The sequence below is a fragment of the Scyliorhinus torazame genome, chromosome 11 (assembly GCF_047496885.1).
Source record: "Scyliorhinus torazame isolate Kashiwa2021f chromosome 11, sScyTor2.1, whole genome shotgun sequence".
NCBI lineage: Eukaryota > Metazoa > Chordata > Chondrichthyes > Carcharhiniformes > Scyliorhinidae > Scyliorhinus > Scyliorhinus torazame.
The window spans coordinates 87755812-87780355 of NC_092717.1; the positions used below are offsets into that span (position 1 = coordinate 87755812).

Here is a 24544-nt window from a genome sequence, read left to right on the forward strand (position 1 = left end):
TCACTAAGGGTTTAGATGGTGTCCTGGTATAAATTACATTTTAAAAGAATATCATCCATGTGAATGCTCTCATTAGTGACTTTAGGTGATGTGAAAAGTGCGAACAGCTTCTTTGCTTCCTTATTTCTTTAATCAAAATTGAAAGTAAAATGTAAAACAAAGACATTTATTTTTGATAATTAATGTTAAAAAGCAAACAAAACAGTCATTTCAAAATATTCCAACATGTAGCTGTGATTTGCCACCACTTGTAGGAGAAAGTAAAGGTTTCACAGGAAGATCAGATGACACTAGCTATAGTGCTCCAAGTTTCATTAAGTACCCCACCTGTATTGAATTGAACAAAACGACCATGAATTTTCAATTACCCTTTTAATACTGTACAATGTGCTGTGCAATAGATTTAAGCAAAGGTATTATACAGACAGGAAAATTTATACAATTTACATTAGTTAGTATGAAGGGTGATGAAAAGTAAAGCTGTATTGCAAAATAAGCTGCTATATACGTTAAAGGAAACAATTATATTTCTGAGAGTCAATAATTACTAGTTCAACCAGTAATTTGCATTCTTTCAATTTTACCTGCAAAGGCATCTGATGTGGCCACATAATATTTCAGTTTATGATTTAACACCATCACCAAAGCTGTTGTAATAGTTTTGGATGTAAGGGACCATTTACTGATTAAGATAATATTTGAAGTAGCACCGAATCAGAAAACATTGTGTAACTGATGAACTGCAAGGTGAGTAGCACATAGATTGAAACATACTCCCAGTCACAAGAGATCATGAATACATCATTTATAAGCTTTTTTTTGTCAACTTTTGATCACAATGAGGCGCGTTAAATTACTTTTGGTGTAACGCAGTCTAATGTACATTTTGTATGCAACTCATCATTTTATTTGAAAAATTGCCCTAACAACCCAAGTACACGCAGGGCAAGAACAAAGAAAGGTTGAAGTAGATCAAGTCTTGGAAGTGTAGTATCACTTTGGAAAATGGGCCAAAAGTAGGATGCACCTAAATTATGAAAAGTTAGATGCTCACTGCGAGTTAATTAATTTTAGCTGTACAATAAGCACCTTTTCATTAGAACATTTCAAAACAGGTGAACACTGATAGCAGTAGAGCATATAGTATACAAAACAAAGCAAGCTAGATTCCTTTCTGACTGTAGAATTAGGCAGAACGTTAGCCTCATTTCAGGCAATATTAAAATAGTCTGCTCTTAATTGTGTAAATTATAAGACTATAAAATAGGTGTCAACTTACAGCAGAACAACCATCTTCATTTCCGATCGACAATTTCACTCAAGGCATCATTCATGTCATTTTATAGTTAAGAGAAACATGAAAAACAGATTAAGAAAAATTAAATCCAAACTGATTTGGTGTCCAAACGACAAAATATGGCAAATGCTGCAGAACTGCAAATTTCATAAAATTTCAAATGCTGCAGTGCTCTGACAAAGGTGATTATGAATATAGACACACACACCAAGCTTGTTATGTTTTCCATTGCTTCCTGCCTTCAAATTTGCACAGTAATCACGACTGAAATGCTACTTTCCAGAATGCAAAGCCATGAATATTTTAAAAATGAGCTTCAGTAACAGTCCGCTATCCAGCTGCTGCCAATTACCCCAGAGCAGACAGTCTATCAGATATGTACAAATGCATTTTGATTTTTTAAGATATTTATTGTTCTCTCAGTAACCTGTTGAAAGGAATATATACAGCACAAACTCTCATGTTCTGATAATTCATTGATTTTGTTGGTAATATTAAAGTGTCTGGCATAACAGGACAGGTGGGTAACCGTCAAATCCAGACAGACAAATGAACAGGCCAACACATATTTATGATTAAATATAATTTCAAATAAAAGATACTTTACACACAGCAGATAAATTATGTCCATCAAGCCACAAATATTCCTATAGTCAATCCGGAGAATCAGAAAAGAACTCCAGTAAATAATTTACTAGTATGTTCAGGAACTGGGGCAGTGAAGTACTGCACTTAACAATGCACTGATTGGATAGCTGAGAACAAAATGTATATATATTGTAAAATCTTGCATCTATCCCAATGATTTCCAGTAATCCATGAAGATTTCCGAGGATCGGATGGTGACTTGAGCTAAAATGCATGCCCATTGGTCAAATGCACATCAGTAGAAATCACTTATAAAAACATTCTTCACCAAAGTATACTGGTCATCGTTTCCATGGGAGGGTAACATCTTCCGCTGACAGTGACAGGTCCACATATCACTCACAGTTATGTAAGTTTTACAGCAATTTTGTTCTGTTCTTTTCTCAGTAATCTCTGTGCATCCTTCTCCATCTTCTTCCTTTGTTGTTCAGCTGACCTCTTCTCCCTCTCTGCAAGCCTCTGCTGCCTGAAGGGCAGGGAAAAATAGGAAATGTTGAAGGAAAAAGGGAGCAATAAATGATATTTGTATACAGAACATTGTTCAGCATTTTATTTGCAGAAAGAGCAAAACTAATACATGGTTCAACTGACAAGTAACTTTGAAAAATAAGTTGATGAAAAAAACAAAGGGTAAACTTTCATAGCAACACCAATGGTATAGTACTCTATGGGATTACTTCACAGTGGCCCTCTATGCTGGTGCTTAAACTGGGCATCTCAAATGCAGAATTAAAATTTCAAGAACAAAATATGAACATTTAAGGTTTTCAGAGATTTGATGACAAAAGAATGTGACTTTTAAACTCGTGTTCCTCAGACTCTGGCCTTAGTGCATCTCTCATTCCTTTTGCCCCAGCATTGGTAGCCGTCACCCATCCAATATCTCCTTCTTTAGCTCGATGTCCACTGAGACATTTTCTGATGTCAAAGGCATTATATAAGTGCACATTGTGATTTAATGCACTTTAGTTAGGGTATCAAAACAAAACATAATTGTAATTCATTACACCCAACTTATTCCGGTGCCAATAACAAAGCTAAAATTAAGCACCTCAGCACTTCTTCTGCCTCCCAGGTGGCATCGCCCTCTTCTTCCCAGGCGTTTGTGTTTTCCTGCCAAGTTTCAAAATCTCCCAGTTCCGGCTGCAAAAGGACAAGAGTAATATTTCCTATAATTAAAACTATAACACAATACAGCAATATCCGCCTTTAAAAATTGCACCTTCAAAATGAAGTTTTCTTTACGGTTTTAAATTTAGACATTTCTGAATTGTGGATAAGTAAAAAGAAATATATCGCTGGGTTAAACTCCTGGAACTCCCTCCCCAACAGTATGGTAGATATACCTACATCAGTGGCTTGCAGCATCTCAAGAAAGCGGCTCACCACCTTCTCAAGGGCAATTGGGGTGGGCAATAAATGTTGGCCTTGCCAGTGATGCTCAAATCCCAAGAATATACAAAATAATCGTCCATGTCTTTCATGTCCACAGTGAATCCCGAAACACGTCACAGTCAACTGATTAACTTTGAAGTGTAATTACAGTACCTTTTGGAGACTATAAGACCAAGGAAACAAAGCTGAGATATTGGGAGAATTGGTATCGAAACCCATACTAACTTTACTGGGTAATATAGACTGTATTACCCCCACCTATTCTTAAGATGGGGAGAGAATGTGAAGCAGATTTAATCAGCAAATTGTGAAAGTACTGAATTATAGGCTTTAGCACTTTAAAAGAATGTGATTCCACCCTTCAAATTATAATGTTCTATCTCCTATAATCCAAAATTTGGATCATTTAATAACCATTAAATGTCAGCTTCAACCCCAGTCCCAATAATTTTGCTTTCTCAATTAGGGAACAGCAGTGGGCAAGCATTCAATATAGATCAAGAGCAATTCTACAATATTCTAAGTGACAGCCAATTAGAATGACCTTGTTCTAGATAACCATGAATTTTAATTCTGCAATAAAAATTCTATTGGCCAACACTATGAAGCCTAGCCCTGATCAGTCAGTTTCTCCAACGCTATTTTTGTGGGAGTCATTGGAAACAAAACTAAATGCAGGTCATTAAAATACTTACTGATGGCTGATTGAATGGGATGTCCTGTGTAGCTGCTAGTCTACTGGAAAATCCCATGCTGGCATCTTGTACTCCAAAATGTAATGGTTCTTTTTTCTTAATAACAATCTATGAAATAATAAAAAAAAAGATTTATTACATTTTCAAACACGGGCTTATTGTATTTAAGCTAGAATTTAAAAATTTTACAATGAAAAGTGGTACATATTCAAATTATAATTTGGAGCAATCCTCAGCTGCAAATTTTTTTAAATATTAAGCTATTCTGGATAATTTAATATTAACAGTAAAAAGGAAACATTTAAATGATGAACATTTGCTGCAATATTTTTCTCAGCAAAAATAAGAGTTTAAACTGCCTGCAATAAATATTTTTCATTATGTAGTGTAATTTGAAGATCGTTAATGGTAAATACCTTTTGAGGTTTTCGTATGGTTGGTGTCATGTCTTTGAAGTAATCAGGTTCTTCAGTCTCTCCAGTACCATTCTGTTGTGTTGTGAGATTACCATTGCCCCCTTCAATCTTAATACTGGTTGGACCATCTTCATCCCAGGAACTCCATTCTTCTACCTCAGCCTTGGAGAAAAAGAAAATATATGTTTATTATGATCACCAAATGAGCAACCTGCATATTATCAAACAAGCAATATTTTGTGCTTTGTCAACTTGTACCCATAAACACCTCCGGGGCGTCTCTATTCCTGTTTACCCTTTAAAATGTTTGCATTTAGTTCACATTGTTCATTCATTCCAAGCTTCCTACCAAAATATATCATAGAAACATAGGAAATAGGAAGAGCAGGCCATTCAATCCTTCCAGCCTGCTCTACCATTTAACTAGATCATGGCTGCACTTCTACCTCAATGCCATTTTAGTGCACCATCCCCTTGGTTTTGGGGTCTTCAATTCAGAAATTTATCGCTTTAGGCCAGCATTTATTGCCCATCCCTGGTTTCCCTTCAGAAGATGATGGTGAGTTGCCTTCTTGAACAGCTGCAGTCCTTCAGGTGTAGGTACACCCACTGTACTGGTAGGGAGGGGAGTTCCTGGATTTTGCCCCAGCGACAGTGAAGCAGCGACGATGTATTTCCAAGTCAGGGTGGAGTGTGACTTGGGGGGGAACCTCCAGATGGTGGGGTTCCCAGGTATCTGCTGCTCTTGTCTTTCTAGATGGTAGTGGTCGTGGATTTGGAAGGTGCTGTCGAAGGAACCTTGGTCAGTTACTGCAGTGCATCCTGTAGATGGTACACAAGGCTGCCACTGTTCGTCAGTGGTGGAGGGTTTGAATGTTTGTGGAAGGGAGAGCAATCAAGCGGGCTGCTTTGTCCTGGATGGTGTCAAGCTTCTTGAGTGTTGTTGGAGTTGCACTCAACCAGGCAAGTGGAGAGTATTCCATTACACTCCTGACTTGTGCCTTGTAGATGGGTGACAGCTTTGAGGGGTCAGGAGGCGAGTTACTCATCGTAGGGTTCCTAGCCTTTGACCTGAACATGCTCTGTGACTGAACCTTCACAACCCTCTGGGATAGAAAATTCCAAAAATTCACCACCCTCTGAGTGAAGACATCCCTCCTCAGCTCAGTCCTAAATGATTTGGTTGCCTCTTAATCCAATCACTTCAGATTTCTGTTAAATTTCAGCTGCCAGGTGTCTTATCAATTACTTCCTGAAGTTTGTAACTCCTCTCTGCATTGTCTACTACATTTCCAAGTGGGAGTCATCTGCAAAGTTTGAAATTATCCCCTCGATAAGATCGATCTGCTGGACAAGCAACAGCTAAAGGAGCTGCCAAGAGAGAAGTTGGCATGGAGAAATTTTAAGTTATGGGGTTCCAACACAGCAGGTCTCTGACCAGTAACAGCTGGGAGAGATAAGAGCCACTGGGAATTAAACACCAGGCAATGGTGACCTCTCTGCCTGGAGCAAACCAAACAGAGAATAAATTGAATAACCAAGACTTGAAATTAGGTTACAGAGGGAACTTTGCATCACTGATGTTAGCTACCAGAATTCCCCATCACATTAGCACAATCAAGACACTATATTTATCCTCTGAAAAACATTTGATAACCCTTCAACCAGAAGTGTCTGTTCATGCTTGCGAGGCCCACCTGCAGATGATTTCAGAGAAGGTTGTGTTTGTTTGTGCTGCTATACTGGGTGGGGGGGGGGGGGGGGGGTTGCACTTCCTGTACATGCACAGGTGCAGAATCAGTGCTGAATGTAAGATGCTTTTAAGTGTAGTTCTGCTTTCTGTCAATATATTATGCAGTTTTTTTTAAACCAAGCTGCTGCCTTACAAGTGCGCCCTTTACAACAAAATCCGGTAATGAAAAAAAATTGCAACTACTAGTTTTGTGCAATGCCATAAAAGATAATTTTTCCACCAGCAACCAATTAGTTTGCGTGAGATCCAGTCTTGAAAACCAAACTATAAGCTCTTAACCTTGGAGTTCCGCCATTCATAAAAAAAATCAATTAAAAAAAAGTATTTTGAACAAAATGTCAGAAACAAACAGCACCAAACGTGGGTCTTGATAAGATCTTGGGATTATGCATCTTATTATCTACCAACCAGGTTGTGACAGTGCATAAAGCCTTTTCAACTTGTTCAATAAACCAAAAGAAAAATATTATTTAGTGGTTAAAATTAGAGTGTTAACTGGCATTCTCACTACATAACTACATTTTCCGTGGGTTCTTGACTGTTGCTCTACCCCTGTAGCTAATCCAATTGTATATTTGGCATCTTCCAGCATAATATTGCATCTTTAAGTGCTTATACTTGTATAAAATGACAGCATCTTATTCTTATGATTTTGTTTCGAAGTTGTCTCAGCATAACCAGTGGCTTGTGAAATATACTTCAACTTTGTGGAGTACAGTGGCAGCTCTGTGAGAGAATCGGCACAAGCAACGGAAGCCGAAGTGCAGGCCGAGAGTGCGACTGTTCTAGCATTTGAAGAATACATGCAGACTAGGAAAATACCATTTGGCTCTGGAATGCCCGCCAAATGAAACATTACTACAAGTGAGGAAGTCCAACTTTCAGTTAAAGTAAGGATCCATCCTAGGTCAATGTTGGTGTCAGGTGGCATGCCAAACTAACCCATATGAGAGTCCATATAGGTGGATATGGAATAAGTTCATGGAAAAATAAAAATCATGAGGTGTCTCCAGGGGAAACCGTTCTCAATTTCGCCCTCATCAATATTATCTTCTGTGCCACTTTCAAATGTTCAGCTGACAGATTACACCAATGGGTAAAGAAAATAAAACAATCTCAATAGGTATTTAATATATTTTTTGTGTGGGTTCAAATATACACACAGTTATTTCCCACTGGCTGCTTCGACTTCCCATTTATGAGTCTGAGAAACAAAGGATCCTAATTAGTGTCACTGAGAAAACCATAAAATGCAAGCTTTTATGACACACACTGTCTCACATTATAGTGCACTGTAAATAACTCAACACATAATTGCTGCCTGATTCTCTACACCCGACCTATTTGAGATAAATTGGAAAGGAGGTGACTTGTGTGGTGTAAACAGACAAGCACAGACTTGTTGACCAAATACAAACTGTACTCTTTACATACATTCTATGTAACTAATATATGCCCCTCCAGAACCCATCCAGCGCTGGGCACGCCCAGAACATGTGGGCGTGATTTGCTGGGCTCCCCGAACACCTCACACACCTGTCCTCTACTCCAAAAAATCGACTCAGCCTTGCCCCAGTCATGTGCGCCCTGTGCAGAACCTTAAATTGTATCAGGCTAAGCCTGGCACAAGAGGAGGAAGAATTTACCGTACCCAGGGTGTCCGCCCATGTACCCTCGTCTATCTCCTCCCCCAGCTCCTCCTCCCATTTACCTTTCAGCTCCTCCACCGAGGCCTCCTCCTCCTCCTGCATCTCCTGGTAGATCGCCGAGACCTTGCCTTCTCCAACCCACACCCTCGAGAGCACCCTATCCTGGATCCTACGTGCTGGCAGCAGCGGGAATTCCCTCACCTGCCGTCTTACAAACGCCCTTACCTGAAGGCATTTCCGGGGGGGGGGGGGAAAAGAGACCGAATTGTTCCTCCAACACCCCAAGGCTCACAAACGTCCCATCTATAAACAGGTCCCCATCCTTCTAATACCTGCCCGGTGCCAGCTCAGGGACCCCCCATCCATTCTCCCCGGGACAAACTGATGGTTCTCTCGGATCAGGGACCACACCAAAGCCTCTGCCTCCCCCCTGTGGCGTCTCCACTGCCCCCAAATTTTGAGGGTCGCCGCCACCACTGGACTCACGGTGTACCTTGTCGGCGGGAGCGGCAGCGGCGCCGTCACCGGCGCTCTCAGGCTCGTGCCCACACAGGACGCCATCTCCAGCCTCTTCCACGCCGCCCCCTCCCCCTCCATTACCCACTCGCGTATCATCACCACATTGGCAGCCCAGTAGTACCCACACAGATTAGGCAACGCTAGCCTTCCTCTGTCCCTGCTCCGTTCCAGAAACACCCTTCTCACCCTCGGGGTCTTTTTCGCCCATACAAACCCCATGATGCTCCTGCTGACCCGCTTAAAAAAGGCCTTAGGGATCAGTATGGGGAGGCACTGGAATATAAAAATGAACCTCTGGAGCACCGTCATCTTCACCGACTACCCTACCCGCCAGGGAGAGCGGCAGCATTTCCCACCTTTTAAACTCCTCCTCCATCTGCACCACCAGCCTCGTCAAGTTGAGCTTGTGTAGAGCCCCTCAGCTCCTGGGCACCTGAATCCCTAGGTACCGAAAACTCCCCTCCGCCTTCTTCAGTGGAAGCTCGTCTATCCCCATTCCGTGGTCTCCTGGGTGTATCACGAATAGCTCACTATTCCCCATGTTGAGCTTAAACCCGGAAAAGTCTTCAAACTCCCCGAGGATCCGCATCACCTCTGGCATCCCCCCCACTGGGTCCACCACATACAGTAACAGGTCATGGGCATACAACAAAACCCGGTGTTCCTCTTCCCCCCCCCCCCCCCCGCCGCACCAGCCCCCTCCAGTTCCTGGACTCCCTCAAAGCCATCGCCAAAGGCTCAATTGCCAACGCAAATAGCAGGGGGGACAGAGGGCACCCCTGCCTCGTCTCCTGGTACAGCCAAAAGTATTCCGACCTCCTCCGATTTGTGGCCACACTCGCCACCGGGGCTTCGTACAGTAACCTAACCCAACTAACGAACCCCTCCCCGAACCTCCTCAACACTTCCCACAGGTACCCCCACGCCACCCTCGAAGGCCTTCTCCGCATCCATAGTCGCCACTATCTCTGCTTCCCCCTCCACTGCAGGCATCATGATTACAATTAGGAGCCTCCGCCCATTGGTGTTTAGCTGCCTTCCCTTCACGAAACCCGTCTGGTCCTCGTGGATCACCCCCGGGACACAGTCCTCAATTCTGGTAGCCAACACCTTCGCTAACAGCTTCGCATCCACTTTGAGGAGCGAGATTGGCCTATACGACCCACACTGTAAAGGGTCCTTGTCCCGCTTCAAGATCAACGAGATCAGCGCCCTGGACATCATCGGGGGTAGGACCCCCCCCCCCCCCCCCCCCTCCTCGCTCGCCTCATTGAAAGTCCTCACTAGTAGCGGGCCCAGCAGGTCCATATACTTCCTGTAAAATTCCACCAGGAACCCATCTGGGCCCGGTGCCTTCCCCGCCTGCATACTCCCCAGCCCCTTAGTCAGCTCCTCCAGTCCTACTGGTGCACCAAGCCCCGCCACCTGCCCCTCCTCTACCCTCGGGAACCTCAGCCGGTCCAGAAAACGACACATCCCCCCCTCCTCCGTCGGGGGCTCAGACCTATACAGCCCCTCATAGAAGTCTCTAAATACCCCATTTATTCCCACCGCCCTCCGCACCGTGCTCCCCACATTATCCCTAACTCCCCCAATCTCCCTCGCCGCCTCCCGCCTCCGAAGCTGGTGTGCCAGCATCTGGCTAGCCTTCTCCCAGTATTCATCCCTTGCGCCTTCCTCCACTGCACCTCCGCCTCCTTGGTAGTCAACGGGTCGAACTCGACCTGGAGGTTTCGTCGCTCCTTGAGTAGTCCCTCCTCGGGAACCTCTGCATACCTCCTATCTACCCTTAAAATCTCCCCCGCCAACCTCTCCCTCTCTCTCCTCTCCTTCCCCTCCTTGTGGGCCCTAGTGGAGATTAGCTCTCCCCTAATCACCGCCTTCAGCACCTCCCAGACCACCCCTACCTGCACCTCCCCATTATCGTTCACCTCTAGATATCTTTCAATGCACCCCTGGATCTGCCCGCTCACCTCATCTGCCAGCAAACCCACCTCCAGGCACCACAGCGGGTGCTGGTCCCTCTCATCCCCTAGCTCGAGCTCCACCCAGTGCAGGGCATGGTCTGAAATCGCTATGGCCGAATACTCAGTGTCCTCCACCCTCGGGATCAGCGCCCTCGCTCAAAACGAAGAAGTCAATCCGGGAGTAGGCGTTATGGACGTGGGAAAAGAAAGAGAATTCCCTGGCCCCCAGCCGAACAAACCTTCATGGGTCTACTCCTCCCATCTGGTCCATAAACCCTCTCAACACCTTGGCCGCCACCGGCCTCTTACCCGTCCTGGACCTAGAGCGGTCCAATGCTAGATCCTATACCGTATTAAAGTTCCCCCCCCCATTATCAAGCTCCCTGTCTCCAGGTCCGGAATCCGGCCCAACATGCGCCGCATAAATCCGGCATCGTCCCAATTCGGGGCATAAACACGCACCAAGACCACCCGCACCCCCTGCAACTTACCACTCACCATCACGTACCTACCTCCATTGTCTGCCACGATGCTCAGCGCCTCAAATGACACCCGCTTTCCCACCAAAATCGGCACCCCTCGATTCTTTGCGTCCAACCCCGAATGGAAAACCTGCCCTACCCACCCCTTTCTCAGCCTAACCTGGTCTGCCACCCTCAAATACGTCTCCTGGGACATGACCACATCTGCCTTCAGTCCCTTCAGGTGCGCAAACACACGGGCCCTCTTGACCGGCCCGTTCAGGCCTCTCACATTCCAAGTTATCATCCGGATCTGGGGGCTGCCCACCTCACCCCGCCCCCCCCCCCACCCCGCCGACTAGCCATCTTCTTTTCTAGGCCAGCCATGTGCCCGCGCCTCCTGTGCTCTCCGTTCCCCCAGCGGCAGACCCCCGCCCCGACTCTCTCTTCAGGCTCCAGCTCCCCTTTGGTCAATGCAGCAGCAACCCAGTTTCTCCTCCCCCCCTGCCCCCGCTCTCCTCTCCCCCAGCTAGGTCCCCCCGTAGCTGCGCTGCTCCCCCCATAACACTCCCGTAAGTCAGCTGACTCATGCTGACCCCGGCCGCTCCCGCCACTCTAACGACCCTCCCAATGTGAAAATCTCCCCCCCTTCCTGTCAATCAGCGGGCGCTCCTCTCCAGCACCCCCCCGACCCCGCCCCCTTCCTTCCCTAGCGTGGGGAAAAGCCGATGCTTTCCACCAAGCCGGCCCCGCCCCCTCTGGCGCAGCTCCCTTTCGCGGCCTGACCCCAGCTCCCCCACCTCGGGCCTCCCCTCTCCCCTGCCCACCACCAATGGGGCCCCCTCTTCCAACCACCGACGCCCAAACTCTCACCAAGCCCCCACTATGAACAATTTCACCCTACCCCACCCAGCACCCAAAAAGAAACAGTACCAAGCAGAACAGAAAATCCCTCCAAAACACAACAATCACATTAATCCCCTCTCGACATCCCCTCGCAACCGACCCTCAATCAGAGTCCAACCTTTCGGCCTGGATAAAGGTCCAAGCCTCCTCCGGCGTCTCGAAGTAGTGGTGGCGGTCCTTGAAAGTGACCCACAGTCGCGGCGGCTGCAACATCCAAATTTCACTCCCTTCCGATGCAGAGCCACCTTAGCCCGATTGTACTCGGCCCTCTTCTTGGCCACCTCCGCGCTCCAGTCCTGGTATATCCGGATCTCTGCATTCTCCCACCTGCTGCTCCGCTCCTTCTTTGCCCACCTTAGGACACACTCCTTGTCCACGAAGCGGTGGAACAGCACCAGCACCGCCCGCGGCTGCTCGTTGAGCTTGGGCCTCCTCGCCAGGACTCGGTGGGCCCCCCCCCAGCTCCAGGGGCCTCCGGAAGGCCCCCGCGCCCATCAACGTGTTCAGCATCGTGACCACGTATGCTCCAACATCCGACCCCTCCACTCCCTCCGGGAGACCCAGAATCTGCAGGTTCTTCCTCCTCGACCGATTCTCCATGTCCTCGAACTTCTCCTGCCAGTTCTTATGCATCGCCTCATGCACTTCTACCTTTACCGCCAGGCCCAAGATCTCGTCCTCGTCCTCCGAGGCCTTTTGTCGCACCTCCCCGATCGCCGCCCCTTGGGCCTTCTGGGTCTCGAGCAGCTCGTCTATCGAAGCCTTCATCAGCTCCAACAGCTCTGCCTTCAATTCCGTGAAGCAGCGCTGGAGAAACTCCTGCTCTTCCTGCGCCCACTGCGCCCACGCTGCCTGGTCTCCACCCGCCACCATCTTGGTTTTCCTCCCTCGCACTTTTCGCTGCTCCAAAACTACTTTTTTCACCGCTCCACTCCTGGTCCAATCCATACAGTGCCGGGGAAATGTTACTGTCACCTTCCCACACTGGGAACCGTCGAACAAATTCCGCTGGGGGCCCTAAAATGAGCCCAAAAGTCAATTTCTGGCGGGAGCTGCCGAACGTGCGACTTAGCTCCGCATAGCCGCAACCAGACGTCCATGGACTAAAAATATAAAGAAACTGAATTGAGAAACACGAGTTGGGCCAATCTCACACGTGCTGCCACCCACTTGTGTGCCATGTTTAGGGCATCTGGATAATGAAAAGAGGTGGAAGACACTTAGCCAGTGTCTTCGGCTCAACCATCTTCAGCCACATCAATGACCTTCCCTCTATCACAAAATTAGAAGTAGGAATGTTTGCTGACAGGTCCATTTGCAACTCCTCAGATAATAAAGCTGTCACTGGTCGCATGCAGCAAGACCAGGCCAACATTTAAGCTTTGGGTGATAAGTGGCAAGCAATATGTTCAGCACACAAGTGCCAGGCAGTGAGCATCTCCACCAGGAGAGTGTAATTATCTCCCCATGACATTCAAGGGATTTCCAACACTGAATCCCACACCATCAACAACCTGAGAATTACCACTGACAAGAAACTCTACATGACCTACCACATAAATATGGAGGCTGTAAGAACAGGTCAGAGACTGGGGTATTCTGTGCTAAGCAACTCACCTTCTGACTCCCTAAAGCCTGTTCACCATCTACAAGGCGCAAGTTAGCAGTGTGACAAAATAACTTCTACTTGCCTGGATGAGTGCGGCTCAAACAACACTCAAGAAGCTCAGCACTATCCAGGACAAAGCAGCCCATTTGATTGGTACACCATCAATTGCCTTAAGTATTCTTTTACTTCAACACTGACGCACTCTACTAACAGGTAATACCATCGGCAAGAAGCAACTCACCAAGGTTTCTTCAACAGTCTTCTCAAAAACCATAATCTCCACTGCTTGGAATAAGGACAGTAGGCACATGGGAACGTTGTCACCTGCAAGTTCCCCTCCAAGCCACATACTATTCTGAGTTGGAAATATACCACCATTGCTTCATTATTCTGGGGTGCAAACCCTGAAGCTTCCTACCTATCAGCACTGTGGGTGCAGCTAAGGCAGCTCAGCACCATCTTCTCGAAGACAATTGGATTGGCAAGAAATGTTGGCTTATCAATGAGGCCTACATCCCATTAACAAATAAGAACAAAGCACCTAGCCGGAAGTACAGGCTTTTTTCCCAATACATCACCCTGTCAATATAAAACAATCCTGGTCACTAACAAAGTTTCAAGTGCAGCTTGAAAGCAGATTTAATTGCAAACTTTTAAAATTAAAACTACAACAATTAATAACCGCTGTGGAATGACAAACATAATTTATTTCAAACTGCCAAACACTCAATGACAGCAAAATAAAACACTCAATAAAAATATGACTGTGTACTTGATGGTGAAAATGTGTACCTGCTTAGGAACAGATGGATAATCAATCGTTGTCGGTAAGGTTATTTGATCTCCACTCAACTTCCTACCCCTTCCAGACCTTGAGGAAAAGAATAATGCAGCATTAGCATCCTCAATGTGTCATATTTTATATTCTTAAGTAATTCATTAAAATAATTTCAAAGACTGTGCAGTTGTTTTTCAAAAGATCTAGAAGATAGCTACTGGGATTCATCAACATCACACGAAGGCGATCTCCAAGGATTTTTGGCTCGTACAACCTAATCGCATAAGTCAATTACTAAACTGAAATTTCAAAGGAGTAAAGAAAACCTATGAACTTTAATCTCAAGCATCACAAGTCAGTTTAAAATGTTTAATATTTTAGCTGCAAGTAAAAACTGAGAAATGGCCCAACGTTCAGTCCAACTGCTATCCATTCAAACAAGCTGCTTGCTTAAAGCAGAGTTTCTTCCAAGTATCAAGCACAGGCCTCAATTACAAAATGGTGTCACAGTACCAGTGATCCAGCTGAAACAGGAAGCATTTTTCTGCTTCAAACAAGGGAACTGGCTATGTCAGTGACCATGAATATTACCTCCAGGAGAAACTGGTGCAAAATTAAAATATTCACAGAAGTTTTTAACAACAGAGGCATCTACAGACATTAATCTCTTCAGGCTTCAAAATGTTTAACTGTTAATTTGTATCCGAAGTACGATTGCAAGTTCAACTGTTCCTGTTTCAATTTTGGAGATTCATCCTTCACCTTGATCAGATAAAAGGATGCTTACACCAATCTTGGTTTTCAATAACCAGGCATGCAATGAGTGGTTTAAAACGGACTCCTGAATAAACTGCCAATTTACCTATCTGTAAATTACTCATCTTTTCCCCTTGCCAATTTTCTCGCCAATCCACATCTCAACATTCACACCACTGAATTGCCAAGCAATGACCAAGAAGTGAGAATGTAACCGCAATGACCAAGAAGTGAGAATGTAACCGCAATGACCAAGAAGTGAGAATGTAACCATGTCCCCATAATATTAAATGACATTCCCATTGCCAAATCCGCCACTATCAATATCCTTGGATAATTATTGACCAGAGACTCAACTGGAACAGTCACATAATTGCCATGGGTGATGGAGCAAGTCAGAGGCGAGATATTCTGCAGCAAAGGCTCACCTCCTCACCCTCCAAAGCCTCTCGACCATCTTCAAGGTGCAAGTCAGAAGTGTGATAGAATACTCTCCACTTGCTTGGATTAGTACAGTTGCAACACACAAGCTTGACACCAACCAGGAGAAAGGAGTCTACTTTGTTGGTACACCATCCATCAGTTTAAACAATCGCCCATGATCATTTTACCAGGAATGCAGTCCATACTATATTATCCATACGGCTGCTTCAGGAGCACTCCCTAAGCCCATGATCTCCATTATCGAGAAGAGCAAGAGCAGCAGGTACATGAAAGAACCATCACCTCCAAATTCCCCTTCAAGTTTCTACAGCAACATAACTTCATCATTGCTGGGTCAAAATCTTGTAATTGCCTACCCAATAACACCATGTGGATTGCAGCAGTTGCTCCAGATTATACACAGAATTATAAAATCGTGCCTTATTTCACAGATACCAGCTTATCACTAAAAATTTTGTCTCAAGTGAACATTCTTCATTTGTAAGCCTGCACAGGCTACTTGACCATGGAGGTTTCACTACTATGTCTGATATTGATTTCACCTACATACATCTTTCCAACAGTCATTCAGAGCAGAAACACTAACATTTCTCTTGCACCTCAGGGGGGTGTGACTAAACGGAATATTCTGAGATGAGTAACTCAGAAACAACTAGTGAGTTTATGGATTACTGTAATCATTTACTGGATTAGTTAATTAATCCAGCAGAGAATACTAATTAACTAATTTTGCCAATACTAATTTACAACTACCTGACTGGAGGAGTAAGGTGCTAAAGATGTACAATTTTCTGACAATGGTTTAATGGTCTTCCTTGGTGGGATTCAGACCCAGGTCCCCAGAGCGTAACCACTGGTCTCTGGATTACTCATCCATTGCCAACACCACAAGACTACCTCCTCCCCCTATATTGTAGACGCACAAACTATACAGATCGGAAGCTAGTCAGGAACAAAGTTTGGTCACATGTGGTGTTCGGTACTCACATTATTTCATGGATTCCCTGCAATACCTATTATAGATCCCAATTAGAGAACCACTTATGCAGTATTGTGGTTACTGAACAAGTAATCCAGAGGCCTGGACTGATATTCCAGAGAGCGAGAGCTCAAATCCCACCTTCACGGTTTCAGAACTTGAGTTAATCAAATTGGGAAATGAAAAGCCGGTATCAGTAAGGTAACCATAAAGCTGTCAGGTTGTCACAAACAAATATCCTTTAGAACAAGAAACCTGGCCTAGCTTAGTCACTCCAGTATCACACAAGGTTATCTAATAATTACTCTGATATAGCCAGTTAGCTGTATCAAATATAAGGCCCACTACTACTTCTCAAAATAATTTGTGATGGGCAATAAATGTTAGCTTTGCTAACAATGTTTCATCCTACCCATTGGTGGCTATGCCTTCAGCTGTCCAAGCTCCAAATTCCCTCCGTAAACTGCTTCATTTCTCGCTTTCCTCCTTAGACAGTCCTTGAAACATACCTCTTTGACTAATCTTTTAGCAACCCATCCCAATATCACCTTCTCTGACTTGGCACGGTTTTGTCTGATTATCTTTTGCAAAAAACCTGGCATATCTTTCTACCTTAAAATGCGCTGTAAAAATGCACTGTTGTTGATACAGACAGTTGAAAGTTTTAAAGTGTAGCTGATTGAACGAGAGGTGCAAGTTCCAAGAGGAAAACACAACTCTAAAGTTGCTCCAAATCCTAACTTAAGCAAATTTCCAGGCTGTTAATCCACCTTTATAAATGCATTTGTTTGCTTGTGGCACAAAATTAATCATGTTTGGCATATTGTTTTATTGATGTCTGTTCTGATAATCTTCAATTTATTTTTAAGACTTCTTTGTAGAGGAAACACATGAGCACACACTGGCCACCTCTTGTTTTGGGATCAAAGTAAACCTAAATACACATAGATCTCTAAAATGATGAAAGATCTAGCAAACTCAGAACTGCTGGAAATCCTGTGAAACTATGAGGCAGCTAGACTTGCATTTGCCCTCAACATCATTTTATGTGCATATTAAGCTCAGTTGGCTAGCGTATGGTTCAGCGTGGATTCGATTCCCCGTTCAACTGAGGTACTTTGGGACTTGCCTCCTTGCCCTGCCCCTGAGGGTGGAAGCAATGGCAAACCACCACTGATTTTTTAAAAATTGGCAAGAAAATGGCTAAGAATGAAGTATCAGCAGACAATGAGCCAAGAACCTACCTTTAGGCAAAGCACACGTGACAATTATACACAAGTGCTGCCAACCTTTCTTTTCTAAGCTAACAGCAGGTGTGGTGCAAGGTATGCTGCATTTATCTTCAACAGCACCACTTGTAAAGCTGGTTTTGGTGGTATCTCTAAATATACAGCAGTGAGTGACAAGAGAATAAGTACTTTGGAAATACAAATGGTTAACTAGTCTCAGGCTTTGCGAACCTATATGGGTGAGTTGGAAGTAATGTTTCACTTGCTGGCTTGCATGTATCTTCCCCAGCCACTGTAGAAGCCCAAATAAAATGGCACCTTCAAAAAAACATTTACAAATTTGCAGTTCTTTGTTGCTCTAGTGAGATGGAATTCTGCAATATCATGATAAATTTCACAACACTGGCAGCTCCAGAATAACCTACAGAATAGCTCAACCATAAAATGATACAGAAACAGATAATACAACAATTTAAACATGATCTCAAAGAAACTGAAGGGGATCACCGATTTTGCATGTTCCATTTAGACTACGTGATGTTTCTCTAACATTAAATGTGAAAATTTGGGTTCTAACATGGCAAGAAGATTTTCAGATGGAAATTTGATTAATTTTTAAAAATAAGAGGAAGTTTATGAAAATTTGGCAGTGTGGTATTTTACAGAACTGTAATAATTATCAGATCAATCGTAACAAAATAATTCAAATATGAAGTTGAGTACATTGGAATATTTCTCCTGATGCACAAGATGATATCTGAATTCCCCCCTTACAATCAGGAAACCATTGGAAATGTCAAGAAGTCAGACAAGTATACAGCCAGATCCAGTCTTGCATTGCAAAGAAAACTACTACTTAAATTTATCTTTGCATACATGTGGAACGGATTCCATATTAATACACTGCATGGAATTATGAATGGGAAAAGCTATTCGACTATCAAGTTGACTTCTTGAACAGAACATATTCAATCAACTTGGTCATGGCTGCTGTCTTATTTGTATAATTTCTTCAACAAGAAAGTTATCTGGCCCCCAAAAGTATCAGCTAAACGCAGGGTTATACTTATGACTCCAATATTCAACTCTAGCTAAGCTTGAATCTTTCAATTTCAAACTCATTTTCTGTGTTACGTCAACATACTCAGAAGACAAAACATCCAACTGGCTTCCAAACACACCACCCATGTTATCACGAAGACCACCAATCTTCATTTCCATATTACCTGACTCTGGATCTGCCTCCGAAACCGCCATCCAAGCCTTGTTACCTTGAGACTTGATTACCCCAACATTCTCCTATTCAGCCTTCCATTTTTCACCCTCTGAAACTTGGTTGGCAGTATCCTAACTTGTACCAATCCTGCTTGCCCATCATCAACAATGCCTCAATTTTAAAATTCTCATCCTCGTTTTAAAATCTCTCTTGTGTTCTCACCTCTCTGAATCTGTACAGTCCTACAATCCACGCAGACAAGCCCTGCTGCGATTGGTGAGAGATGACAGGAACAGGACCGTGAGATCTGGAAGTCCCGAGCTTCGGGCCAGCACGTAGGCAATGGAGTTTGGTTCAGTCATATCGCATTTGGAATAGGAGTGTGTTTCGGCAGCTTTCTTCACGACTGAGAAACCCTCTTCGGGATCTACTCTGCTCACCCCGCATGGGGAAAGGCTCGGAAAAAATGCCCTAAAAATAGTTTGTTCCATTCCCAACCTGGCTGGAAAACCGCAGGCTCATCTCTGCAGTCAGAAAATCGAAGTTAAACTGAATTTCGGAACCTGGAATGTGCAAACCCTAGTGGATAATGAGCAACATAATCGACCAGAACGGAAAACTGCTCTTGTTGCCAGTGACCTCAGGCACTTCATTGACGTCGCTGCCCTGCAAGAGATCCAAAGTGCAGGAGAAGGGCAGCTGAGGGAAGATGATGTTGGTTACACCTTCTTCTGGAGAAGAAAATCAGAGGATCGGCGCAGGCCGCATGGAATGGGTTTCGCCATCAAGAATGAACGCGTCAATCGACTCTCATGGTATTCCCTGTTGGCATCAACGAGTACTTCATGACCCTCCGTCTACAACTTGCCAAGAACCAGCAGGCAACGATCACGAGTTCCTAGGCCCCAACCCTTGCTGCAAGATGAGTCCAAAGATGTCTTCTACTCTACCATGGACACCATACTCTCCAAGGTTCCTAAGGAAGTTATCATCCTCCTTGGGGACTTCAACATCAGGGTTGGAAAGGGACCATCAGAAAGGAAGGAGTTGGGAATTGCAACTCCAACTGGATTCTTCTGCTGTCAAATGCGTAGAACACCAACTTGTCATCGCTACCATACTGTTCCGGCAAAAAGACAAGTTTAAGACTTCCTGGAGACATCCAGGATCAAAGCACTGGAACATGATCAACTTGATCAACACCCGATCCCGAGGCCAAAAGGATGCCCTCATCACCAAATCGATGACCAGTGTAGATGACTGCTGGACAGACCTACCGGCTCATCCGCTCCTCTATGTCCATCAAACTCCTACAGAAGCAATGGAAGGTGAAGAATCAGCTCAGAAAAAAATAACGTTGAGTAGCTTCAACAGCTAAGCATGCTAGTGAACGTCCAACAACTTCTCAAAAATCTCCAAAGCATTCATTCTAATGACGTGGAGGAAAAGTGGAAAGAGCTGAAGACAGCCATCATCTCAAGCTGAGAAGAACCATTGGCTATAAGACCAGGAAACACCAAGACCGGTTCGACAAGAATGACCACACCATTCAAGACTTCATCGACAAGAAGAGGAACAGTCTCCGCACCCAACAAAACCAGCAAGGCAAAGAGGAAGCACATCAATTAACTAAGGAGGAAGAATGAAGGCAATCAAGAACCAATGGTGGACTGAGAAAGCTAAGGAGCTGCAACTCCTCACTGATAAGCATGCCCCCCCCCGGTGCTTATTCTGTGCCATCAAAACAATATATGGACCGAATACCCTAGGCCTCAAACTGGTGCGGAGTAAAGACGGAACCCTCTTGAGAGAGAGGGAGACAACATCGGCCTTCGGTAGAGGGAACACTCCAAAAACTCCTAAACCGTTATACAACCAGAGATGAGACGTACGTGAGGAAATACCCAACAAGGACCATATTGGGACTTCCACCAAGTGTGGATGAAGTCAAAGCCACCGTTAAACATATGAAGAAAATCCACAGGAGTAGATGGGATTCCAGCAGAGATTTACAAACTTGCAGGAGACGAGATCACCCGCCATCTCTATTAGTTGTTGCTGAAAATCTGGGACAGTGAAAAAATTCCTGCCGACCTCAGGGATGCCATCATCACCAGCATCTTCAAGAAAGGAGACATAGTGGAATACGGAAGGAAGGTGATTGCCTGAATCGTCATTAATGTATCTTCTAACCAAACCGTGGAACAGTGGACACGATTTTCACTGCTCTGCAACTTCAAGGTAAATGCCAGGAGCAACATCAACCACTCTACATTGCCTTCAATGAGCGGACCAAGGTGTTTGACTCAGTCAATCAGGAAGTGCTATAGAAGACACTGCTAAAGGCCAACATCCTCCAACTCTTCCACAATAAGATGTCGGCAACAGCCCCCACCAACAGAAATAAGACAGAAACTTTTGAGGCCAAGACTGGAGTCAAGTAGGGATATGTCACTGCCCCACACTTTTCTCCATCTTCATCGCCATCATCCTTCAACTTGTCAAGAGCAAGCTTCCCAGTGGAGTGGGCACCGTCTGCAGGATAGGCAGAAAGCTTTTCAACCTCAACCAGTTGAAATCCAAGAAGAAAACGACACTGACATCACTCGTGGAACTTCAGCATGCGGATGACATCACCATCTCCACTCTCTCAGAAGAGAATCTCCAAGCCATGCCACCTTTGTGGAAGCATACCAAAGAATCGTTCTCAGCCTCAACCTCAAGCCTTTTACCAACCCCAATTCAACTTACCAATCACAATGAAGAAACCCTACCAAAAGTGAAACATTTCCTATACCTGGGGAGCTACTTCTCCTCCAAGGCCGCCATCGTTCCAGTATCGTATCCAATCCATGAGTGCCTCCTTCAGACACCTAAGAAGAAGAATCTTTGGCGACCACAACATCTGAGCAGACACCAAGATCCACATGTCGAAGGCAGTGGTCCTCCCAACTCTTCCATATGGTTAAGAAACTTAGACTAAATACAAACGGCACCTGAAAGCCCTAGAGAGGTACCATTAACGCTGTGAGAGACGGATTCTTCGCATCAGCTGAGAGGACAGGCACACTAATATCAGTGTCCTTGCAGGAGCTAAGAGCGCCAGCTTCAAGGCCATGACCATCCAATTGCCAGCCATGAGCTTACGATGTCAAGAATCCCAACTGCCAAAGATAATCTTCTTTGCCGAGCTCAAAGAGGTTTCCGAACAAGTGGACAAAGGAAGCTCTTCAAAGACAACCTGAAGGCTTACCTCAAGAAATGCAACATAGACATCAATGTCTAGGAGACCCTCGCTCAGTAGAGACCTATTTGGAGGAACCCCCTGATTGAAGGGACAGCCAACGGCAAGAGGAGTGCAGAAAAAGGAGATTGGGAAAAGAATACCCATGATCTGGAGTCAAAGACCGATCCCACCTCCTGCAAACACCTGCCAAGTTTGCGGTCGAAGATGCGGCTCTAGGATCGGGCTCATCAGCCATGCAAGAACCCACAGAACGCATGACCAGTAACAAGGAGTTTCTTACGTGGACAATCATACACGTTAGCGTGTGATTGCCAAAGTAAACTGCAACCTTCCAAGATCTCTGTGCTGCTCCAATTCAGGTCTCATATTTTAAATTGTTTCATTATTGGCAGTGTGTTTGCAGCTGTTCGGCCCTGAACTCCGGAATTCCCTCTTTACCTCTCACTCTTCTCCTTTAAAACGTTCTGTAAAAACTGCTTTTGTCCAGACTCTTGGTCATCTGTCCTCATAGGTTTTTTAATGTCAAATTCTGGCTGATAAATTTCTTGTAAAATGTCTTGGAATGTTTAATTACATTAAAAGGAGCTTTTTAAATGCAACTTGTTCTTCCTTATAATCAGTCGGTTCCACATACAACTTTGTTATTTTCAGATTGATATCAACTGTTTCACACTAACCCATTGAAGATTAGAACATTAACCAGGTAACTGATACACAGAATATGCACTCTCAAATCAGAGACATATGTTGTTCTTAAAACCTGTCTGATTCTGTACCGACACTGGATCTAAAAAAAAACATTCAAGTACCACAATGAAAGTATCTCTGTTCAGTCGTCCTTTTTAATGATAGAATTATTGAACTCAACATTTTAGTTGCTCAGCTCATCAATGAGTATAAATAATATAAATTCAATAAGGATTTTCAAACATGACAGCAGAAGACTGATTTGCATTTGTTTCTGAACTTTAGCAGGAGGACGCCCTTAATCCAAATATTTTAAGAAAAATAATAGTGGTGCCACGTTCTGAGGCAAAAATTGTTCCTCCCACTGAAGACCACCGGAAAATCTATTGACGTGGAGCCAAGACATTAACATTGCCAAATGATTCCAGCAAACTGAGAAGGCCGCGCGAAGAATAGTAATTTAAAAAGTAAAATAGATACCAATATGGTGAACCAAATCACTCAAAAATACACTGATCGATAGCAAATAGAGGGAACCTGTAAACATGACAGAGAAAAAGCAGTCGGACAGAGTAAATATTTTCCATTGTAATTGTTGATTTTAAGCTTAACAAAATGCAGACTCCGGGACAGTCAGTGAGCCTCAGGACTCACCTGCAGATGAGCCTCTTGAAGAAGGATAGCAGCCAGGCTAAACATGTACACACTCTGAGTGATCGGATCTGACTGATCCCCATGGTGACGATCATACGGCCCAACACTGGGCAGCTTCACTCTCTCTGAGCCCACACACCTCTACCACCACAACATCAATAATGAAACCATGGAAATAGCTTAGGCCCACACATGGGCTGCACAGACGGCCTAATCCCGGTCGCTGACTACTGCGCTTGCGCTCAGTCAGGCTGCCGGGCCCGAACCGGAAACAATCTTCCCAGGGCGCGCGAGGGAAAGGTCAGTACGCAGCGCGATCCCGGGGGCGGGGCTACGCACTGGGCGGGGTTACAGCGGGGGCAGGGTTACAACGTGGGCGGGGTTACAGTGGGGGCGGGATTCCAGCGGGAGAGGGGTTACAGCGGGGCGGGGTTACAATGTGGGGCGGGGTTACAGCAGGGTTCCAGCCAGGTGGGTTGACACACTGGGGAGGGTTACAGTGGGGGTGGGGTTACTGTGGGGGTGGAGTTACACACTGGGCAGGATAACATGCTTTGACAAAGAGTCATTAGCTTTGACAAAGAGTCATCGGACTCGAAACGTTAGCTCTTTTCTCTCCCGACAGATGCTGCCCGACCTGCTGCGATTTTCCAGCATTTTCTCTTTCGTTTCAGATTCCAGCATCCGCAGTAATCTGCTTTTACCCAGGGTTACAGCGCGGGGGGGGGGGGGGTTCAGTGGGGGCGGAGTTACAGCCGGGGGGCAAGGTTACAGTGGGGGCAGGTTTACAGTGGGGGAGGGGTTTATAGCAGGGGGGTGTTAGAGTGGGGGCGGGGGTTACACACCGGGTGGAGTTACACCAGGGGTGGGGTTTGCACCATGGGCGGGGTTACATCAGGGTTTACAGCAGGGATGGGGTTACAGCAGGGATGGGAGTTACAGCAGGGGTGGGATTTACAGCAGGGGTGGAGTTACAGTAGGAGCTGGGTTACACACTGAGCAAAGTTACACCAGGGGTAGGGTTTACACCAGGGGTTACACCAGGGGCAGGATTACACCAGGGGCAGGGTTACACCGGGGCTGGGTTACAGCAAGGGTGGGGTTACAGCAGGGATGGGGTAACAACCTGGGTGAAGTTATGGGGTGGGTAACATGTGGATAGGGTCACAGTGAGGGCAGGATTTCAGCGAGGGTGAGATTACAGCAGGAATAGGGTTACACCATGGGTGGGTTACATGG

At 45.1% G+C, this 24544-nt stretch overlaps 1 protein-coding gene across 1 annotated transcript; it reads right to left on the minus strand.

Annotated features, from left to right (window-relative positions):
• Nucleotides 1–1686: 1686 nt before the first annotated feature.
• ebag9 (estrogen receptor binding site associated antigen 9) lies at nucleotides 1687–23572 on the minus strand. Its single transcript, XM_072467443.1, has 6 exons — nucleotides 23306–23572; nucleotides 14108–14186; nucleotides 4452–4613; nucleotides 4036–4143; nucleotides 2997–3088; nucleotides 1687–2411 (listed from the first exon to the last, which is right to left on the minus strand). The coding sequence occupies exons 1-6, from the start codon at nucleotides 23398–23400 to the stop codon at nucleotides 2291–2293; spliced, it is 657 nt and encodes a 218-aa protein (XP_072323544.1). The 5' UTR covers nucleotides 23401–23572; the 3' UTR covers nucleotides 1687–2290.
• Nucleotides 23573–24544: the final 972 nt, after the last annotated feature.